Genomic DNA, 8,159 nt, shown 5'->3' with positions numbered 1-8,159 from the left:
AAGAAACCTCCAATTTCCTCAGCCTCAAAGATCCCAAGTTCTCTCACCCTGCACATTCTACATCAGCCAAAACATCCCCAGTCTCCTCTGTCTGAGGATCTCAGTTCCTTCAGCCCCCGTATCGCAGATCTCCTCAAGCAGAGCGACTTGTCTCTGAAACGTAGAACCCATGTTATGCCCAGATTTTTCCGAGTTTCCAGGCGGAGATCCTCAAAACACTTCTTGGAGAAATATTCCCTCTCATGCACTGGAACAGAGTCCTGATTTCAGCCTGACCCCAGTCCAGCAGTTATGGGCTTCTAGGTCTCCTCAGGACTCCCTCTGTCACCCACAGACACGTCCCTCCCAGTGCCTTTCCCCAGAGGGGCTGAATTGGAGGGGAACCATAGAAACCAAATCTAGTTCATATTAGGCTGGCCTCTCATAGCTGGTCAGGATCTGTCCATCTCACCAACACCCTCACTCCGACTTTCCCCACACCTTCCTGCCCTGGACACTCCACCCAAGGAAGACAGACCAGGCTCTGGACAGTGGTCAGGGCTATCTCAGCATCTTCTTCTTTCACAGGCACCTTGGCATTGAGGCAGTCCCATGGCCATGAGCCCAAACAGGTCTCCAGAGAACAGCACTGAGGGAGATGCTGGGAGAACAGAGTGGAAGTCCATGGTGAGAGGCGGAGGTGGCAAAGCTGGGCTCTAAGCCAGCTCTATAGGAAGGACATGGCGCTGGTCCCTGAAGGACCACAAACTGCTTGCCTGGGCAGCTGGGTGAACTTCTCTGTGAATGTACACAGGATGGGAATGCCTGGTCCTGTCTGAGATGGTGGGGAGGAGTGGGACAAAACAGGACACTAGCATCACCAACTGCTCTGTGTCCAGGGAGAGGTAGGAAAATGCTCAGTGTTTGTTCAGTTAAGCAGGACACAGGCAGGAAGGAAAGTCTTCATCCCTGTCTCACAGAGACCATCCAGTAGCTTCAGGCTACTCCCTGCACAAAAGGTGGAGGAGAAGTCAGCTCTAAGGTCTGACATATATTAGTAAGTCACTGATGGAATCTACTATTTTCCTTAAGCCAAAGATGCTTTCAAAGACATTTCCATATACTTCACCAAGGAAGAATGGGCAGAGATGGGAGAATGGGAAAAAATCCGATATAGGAATGTGAAAAGGAATTACGAAGCGCTGATTGCTATAGGTAACACGAAGTGCTGGGTGCCTGTGAGCCTGGGAAACATGAAACAGGTCTTCACCCTTAGTGTTTATTTGGCCCTCTCTTAGGTGGCTTCTTCTGCTCACAGTCCCTTTTATGTGGAGACTAACCTGGAGGGAATTTTTATTGTTTTGTACCAAAGTGGGGTTGACCCTGTCAGTGCAGAGCTCACATCTTGCCTTGTTCTACATTCTTCCAGCCCATCCTACTGATTTCCCTGATTATGTGACACTTTCCATCGCTTCTGTGCTTTGTGCCTCCTTCTTAGAACATATAGTTTGCTTCTTTCCAGGTTTTCAGAGCCACTCAACCAGGTTTCATGCATCACCGCAGGCAGGTCCTCAAACCCCAGGTAGATGACACTGAGGATTCTGATGAAGAATGGACACCAAGGCAACAAGGTGAGGGGCCAGAAGGATTTAGAGGTGTCTTCAAGAAACCAGCCTGGGCTTAGGTCTCAACTGCATCTCAGCCATTAGCAAAGAAAACATAATTTTCAGCATTCTAAAGTGGTTGTGGCTGAGTATTGACATGAGCCTGAATGAAGGTGAAGGTATAGGTTTTCCAGTGTTTTATGTTTAAAATTTATCATTCTTTGTAAAAAGAATTATTTTTGCTAAACATCCTTAATGAAAGGCAATTAAACATACCCTAGACTATAAATTCACTTAGCTCTTGACTATAGGTTTAAAAAACAAAACACAAATAGGATTGTTTTCTTATTTTCCTTTTTGGAATGGTTGTTGTTCATGCATGGAAAGATATTTGAATGTTGATTTTCTACCATGCAACTTTCTGTGCAGGTTTTGTGTGTGTGTGTGTGATTTAAAAGTTTTTCTGCACATAAAATCATGTCCTCTGTGAACAGACATAATTTTACTTCTTTCTTTCCAACTGGAAGCCTTTTGTTTCCTTTTCTAACCTAATGCCCTGGCTAGGACTTCTAATATTATATTTAATAGAAGTATTGAAAATGGGCATCCTTGCCTTTTTCTCTTGATCTTGGAAGTTTTCAGCTTTTCAATGATGACTATGATGTTAGAGATAGACTTTTCATATATGACCTTTATTATATTGCAGTCACTTCCTTCTATTTTTACTTTGTTAAGTATTTTTGTCATGAAAGTCTAGTAAATTTATTAGATACTTTACAGGCATCAGATGAAGTACAGATGAAGTTTCATATTTTTTAAATTTTAATAAAATTATGTTATGCTCCCAGTGGAAGCATAGGAGTTGATGATACAGAAATCACTTTCCATTCCTCCTTTGGTAATCCTTGTCCTTGTCACTCTCTGGCTCAGAATTTTGTGTCCTTAATTAGAATGCCCAGAGTTTGGAAACATTTACCAACCAAAACACTGATTCTCATCATTTTTTAGGTAAACCTTCTGGGATGGCCTTCAGAGGGGAGCCCAGTAAACACCAGAAGGTGAGTGTCTCCCAAATCCTGTTGACAAAAGAATCCTCCTCACGGATCCAGTCACAGGTGAGAATAGGAGGAAACACAGAGATCCTGGAGACTGCTGCCTTCCTGTCCTGAATCTTTAGCACAATGTCTGATATCATTACCGTCTTTATAGTTAGTAAGAACAGCAAATATAGTAGGCTGTTCTATTGTTACATTATTTTCACAATATTTCAGACTTTAAGCATTTTATGTGAATAAACTTACTTAAACTTTAAAACAATCCTACAGTACCTATAAGTAGGTATATAGCTATCACCATTATAGATCAAGAAACTGAGGTAAAAAAATATTTGATTATATTCGTGGGATCACAGTATCACTGGTGGTACAATCTAATGCAAAGCCCCCTCTCTAAACCCCTTACAAAGTCGTTAGAACTGCCATAGTTCTATAAAGTTTCTTCATACATCTTTATATCATTCATCTGAGAGATGTTTTCAAACTCAGTTCTTTTGTGCTGTGCTAGTGAGGGATATCTGACTAAGGGAAGCTTAAGGACATGTTGGACAGTTTGTAGAGTGGACGGTCCAAGATGAAGATGCTGAAGGACATGTTGGACAGTTTGTAGAGTGGACGGTCCAGGATGAAGAAGGTGACATGATCCCTACCTCAGAGACTCCTACTCCAATAAGAGGAAGTAACTTGCAGCTCTGACAAGCTTCAGGTTTATGACTCAAAAACAACAAATAAGAAAATAACTGAAGGGCTTCACATAGGTTACCAGCTTTTGAGTAGAAACTCATCATCTGGACATGATTTCAAATGCTCATTCTTGTAGGAGGAAGTAACAAGTCCTTCCTCTGAGCTCCGATTAGACAACTCTCCTGTTTGGAATCATTTGTTTAGCCTGCCCCTGTTTTGTGAGCTTTGAGAGCGTAGCCCATACCTGTTAATTCTCAGATGTCCAGGCCCAGCTCAAAGCCCCTAAGGGCCCTCTGAATGTTTTGTGAATGAGTGACTCCACATATAAACATTCATCTAGGAATAAGAAGGTCAAGGAATACTGAGGATAGCATTTGTGAGCTAGACTTCAAATATAGAAGCAGTCAAGGGGATATATTGATGGCAGGGATGTACACTCACATTCATACTGTATTAAAGAGCTCACACAATGATTTGTTGAATGTTATTAAACTTCATGTCCACTATAACATTAAGAATCAGCATGTATACCAATTTATAGATCAGGAAACTGAGGAGAGCCCACTAGTCGTACAGCCTTCTTCAAGGAGAATTGATGAGGCCAGCTACTTTAACTCCAAACATTGTCTCTAGGACACGGCAACCTGCAACTTCCAGCTCATTTTCTTTATTGTCTGAATGTGTTTCTGCAGATCATCTTTTCTCTTCTCAATCTCACTGGTTTGTCACCTTATTTTCCAGATGTGTTTTGTCCCCTCTGTAATTTTCCATACTTCCTCGTCCATCAAAGGTCCACTAATTAGTAGAAAACCTCACAGATTTCTCTATGAGCCCTTGCCCTCTTCTTTCCCTGACCTCAAGCTATTCTCCCTGCGTTGCTGTCACTTTTATGCAGAAAGTGAAGGGAAAGAATCTTAAGATATGAATTCTAGTTTTGATTCACTACCCACTTAGCTCCTTTTTTTACACTCCAGTGTTCAGAGCCCCCCTCCACCAGGTATTTCCAAGAATTGTCGAAGTATTAACTAAAGTCATGCATGTAAAAACACTTCACACAGTCCTAAAGATCTAAAGAAATACATGTTGTCTTTTACTCACATGGAAGAGGTTGTCCAGGGGACCATTAAATAAGGTATCTAGTTTGAAGAAATTGCCGGGAGCAGCAAAATTTCTGAAGAAAAGTGGCTCCAAACAGGCTCAGAAACCAGTACCCCCTCCCAGAGAAGCGAGGACCCCTGGAAAGCACCCCAGACACAAAGTCGGTAAGATAAAGTTTGTGGAGTTCCTCTAATTAGTTCCTCTAATCCCTGTAGAAAAGCTAATAAGTATGGCCTAGGTGTGGGGTGTGGACTTTGGGTAGGCGTGGGTTTAAGCTGGACTGATCTGAGGCATAAAGTTAGCACTGGGGCCTTGGGAAAATCTTATACATTTTCTGAGGTCCTGATTGCTCATCTGTAAAGTGAAGATACAGATACATAACTCATATGGTGTTTGGAAGCATTACATGAAATGCAAAAGTGCTGACACCTACAAGAAGTTCAATAAATCCAGCTGTGATGATAGGGACCACACTTTGTTAGTATTTATACACAGACCTCTGCTCAATGCTTTACGTGTCATGCCCTTCACATATATTTTCTAAGTAGATGTGTCAGTGAACTATTTCCTAGGTAAGAAGGTTGGGAAGTTAAACCTACTAACTGGAAGTGCAGGAAGCTAACACTGAACTGGGCATCTGTGGTCAGTGTGGAGCCTCAGTCTCCTGAACCAGTAGTTAAAGGGGGAAGAAACAAAGTATAGAGAAGGGACTTCCTGGTGGTTAAGTGGTTATGACTCCACACTTCCACTGCAGGAGGTGTGGGTTCCATTCCTGGTCAGGGAACTAAGATCCCACAAACCATGCAGCATGGCCAATAAATAATGTATCATTAAAACATAAAAATACAAAAGTAAAAGTTTCAAAAATAAATGTGAAAAAGTTTTAACAAACTGTATAGATGGACAAGTAGGAGATCTCACCCTTTCTGATAAAACAGGGACTAATTCTCCAGACCCCACCAGCCTTGCTTAGCTTCTGTTCTCCATGTTAGAACTCAGAAGAAAGGAGACCGAAGTGAAGAGGTACAGTGTACGAGAAAGAAAGGGCCATGTGTACCAAGAGGCCAGCGAGCCCCAGGATGACGACTACCTGTGTGAGTGACCCTGCTGGCCCACTCATGGAGAAGGGGTTATGAGACCTTGGTACAATAACCTCACCTCACCATTTGGTCCCTCAATCATCCCCTTCCTCTAGGACTTAGGGTACAGGATCAAGGCCAAAGGCCGTCAGTTCCCCAGCTCTTTCTGAAGGTCTTTACAACCAGCAACATCACTATACCTCCCCTCATCCCTGTTGCTCTCACCTCCAGATTGTGAGGAATGTCAGAACTTCTTCATCGACAGCTGTGCTGCCCATGGGCCCCCAACCTTTGTAAAGGACTCTGCAGTGGAAAGGGGGCATGCCAACCGCTCAGCCCTCACTCTGCCCCCTGGGTTAAGTATCAGGCCATCGGGCATCCCTAAGGCTGGGCTTGGAGTGTGGAATGAGGCATCCGATCTGCCACTGGGCCTGCATTTTGGCCCCTACGAGGGTCAGATCATATACAACGAAGAGGACTCCCACAGTGGATACTGCTGGATGGTGAGAAATAGCCCTCTTTCCCTGTCCTCTGGCTCTAATTGTTTGTGTGTTGTGGGGGTGTACTTCATGTCTACATGCAAGGACACGGATGGTGATGACATGGTCGGCAATGACACAGTCAGCCCTGTGTACTGTGTGCACTGGGCATGAACACAGGACTTCTATCCAAAGGTCAGAGGAAGGTGGGAGGCAGTGGTACAGGCACACAGAAATGACCCTTCACTTGTGGAGCCTGCCGGGGTCCAGCCCCGGTGGATCCAGGGAATTCGAAGCGGGGACGGCGTCAGCGAGGATCAGGAAACAACTGCTTAATTAAACTTTAATTAAGGATATAAAGAGTAATAGAATAAGGATAGCTCAGTGAGGAAATTCAGTGGAGAAAAGAGGCTGAAATAAGGATAGCTCAGTGAGGAAATTCAGTGGAGAAAAGAGGCTGAATAATTCAGCCAGAAGGTGAGAGAAAGAACGACATGGGGAGACCAAGTTTCGGTGAACAAGGCCCGCACTTTATTTTCCAAAGTAGTTTTTATACCTTAAGTTATGCATAGAGGAAAATGGGGGAAGGGGTAGAGTCATGCAGCAAGCCAGGCTTTCTTCCTGCAAACTTATCATATGCAAAAGCTTAAGTGATTTGCATCATCTTCTGGCCCGGAGGCCTGTTAACATTTTAAGACCCTTTCTTCAGAAAACTTATTTTTCTCTAAAGGTGATTGGTCAGGAGCCACCCTCCAAAAGCATTAGATAAAGTTGCATTCCTACAGAGCAAAGATGTGGTGGGCTATAACAAGAAAAAGAATTAACTCAAGGGTCCCAGGTTACAAACATTAAAGCTACTACTTACACCAATTATATTAATCAATATACTTCCAGGGACACAGCAGGTAAGGGATATGGAAACTTAGCAGCAAACATGGGCCCAACAAGTGAAAATCCCTTCACCAATACAATTTCTAATGAATCTTTTAACTGCTCAAAGGAATCTGTGTTTAGACAGTTTAGAACATCTCCTGCCTCTCACAGTTGGGAGGCTCTGAGCAATCACATGTGGCCGGAAAAACCTATTCAGGCAGGCTAGAGGATTTCCAAAGGAGTTTGTAGGTTGAAACACTGTCACACCCAGGAATTGTTAACTGGAGCTGTAAGCTAACTCTTTTTTCAGAGAGAGGTAGTGGGGGACAGCCCCCGTAAAGTCAGAGGTGTAGGTGAAAGCACAAAGCAGAAAGTAGGCAGACTCTGGTTTTGGGGGTAGATGCTCGAGAATTTCCAGGGGGACTCCTGAGGCTCGATCCCGCCTTTGCGTATGCCGAGCCTCCTTCCTCATGACCTTTGTCATGAGTGGAGCTCCTCACACTGGCTCCCGGCAGTGATAGAATTCCAGTTGAGCTATTCCAGATCCTGAAAGATGATGCTGTGGAACGTGCTGCACTCAATATGCAATATGCCGACTCCCGGCAGGAGCCCTTGCCTTCAATGTGCCAATAGACTCAGACTTGAAATGATTACTAAGGAGCTTACTGTGTGGTCCGACTGGCAGTTGAATCCATGCAGGCTGAAGAGCACCAATGCCAGCAGGGGGAAAGTTCTTCTATTACTTACTACCAAAAAAATAAAATAAAATAGAGAAGAAAGCTTGTATCTCTTTTCTGACACTCAGGTCACCAAAGGGAGAAACAGCTACGAGTATATGGATGGAAAAGACAGGTCTTTGGCCAACTGGATGAGGTGGGTGCAGTGAGCCTGCAGTTTGTAGATGTCGCTCCTCCCTCAAGCCCACACCCCTTTCCTTCTCAGTCCATCTCCCTCAGTAGCTTTCACATCTTCTTGCCTCTTTTCCCTCCATATCATGCTCTTTCATTTCAAAAGACATTAGAAAGAAAGAAAGAAAAAGATAGCATGTGCCCTCAAAATATGTCTATATGCTCAACAAAACTGAGGCACTTGAACACAACTTGAGGAGTCTAGATTCACCAGGGACACTTTACCTCACTTAATTGACACTTACCAAACACTCTATGTCCCAGTTTAGACAGTGAACTTCATTACTGAAGCAGATCACACAACCCATGTCCTTTTGGAGAACATACTGAAGACAGACATTAACCAATTGATTTTAGGAATAGTAACCTTACTTTTTCTATTTTTGAATAACTGCACAGC

General features: G+C 43.7%; 1 protein-coding gene across 1 annotated transcript; it reads left to right on the top strand.

The window, feature by feature from the left end:
• The first annotated feature begins 597 nt into the window (after positions 1-597).
• Positions 598-7,737, top strand: LOC129640243 (histone-lysine N-methyltransferase PRDM7-like). Its single transcript, XM_055565449.1, has 8 exons — positions 598-673; positions 1,078-1,204; positions 1,510-1,610; positions 2,592-2,641; positions 4,428-4,584; positions 5,413-5,514; positions 5,731-6,002; positions 7,657-7,737. The coding sequence occupies exons 1-8, from the start codon at positions 598-600 to the stop codon at positions 7,735-7,737; spliced, it is 966 nt and encodes a 321-aa protein (XP_055421424.1).
• Positions 7,738-8,159: the final 422 nt, after the last annotated feature.

The sequence above is a fragment of the Bubalus kerabau genome, chromosome X (genome assembly GCF_029407905.1).
Source record: "Bubalus kerabau isolate K-KA32 ecotype Philippines breed swamp buffalo chromosome X, PCC_UOA_SB_1v2, whole genome shotgun sequence".
NCBI lineage: Eukaryota > Metazoa > Chordata > Mammalia > Artiodactyla > Bovidae > Bubalus > Bubalus kerabau.
The sequence above is the reverse complement of the archived record's forward strand: the minus strand, read 5'-3'. Positions and strand labels throughout refer to the sequence as shown.

Coding starts and splice junctions, on each gene's coding strand:
- LOC129640243 (XM_055565449.1), top strand. CDS start 598: ATGAGCCCAAACAGGTCTCCAGAGAACAGCACTGAGGGAGATGCTGGG. Junction 4,585..5,412: donor GCACCCCAGACACAAAGTCG/GTAAGATAAAGT, acceptor TCTCCATGTTAG/AACTCAGAAGAAAGGAGACC. Junction 5,515..5,730: donor CCAGGATGACGACTACCTGT/GTGAGTGACCCT, acceptor TCTCACCTCCAG/ATTGTGAGGAATGTCAGAAC.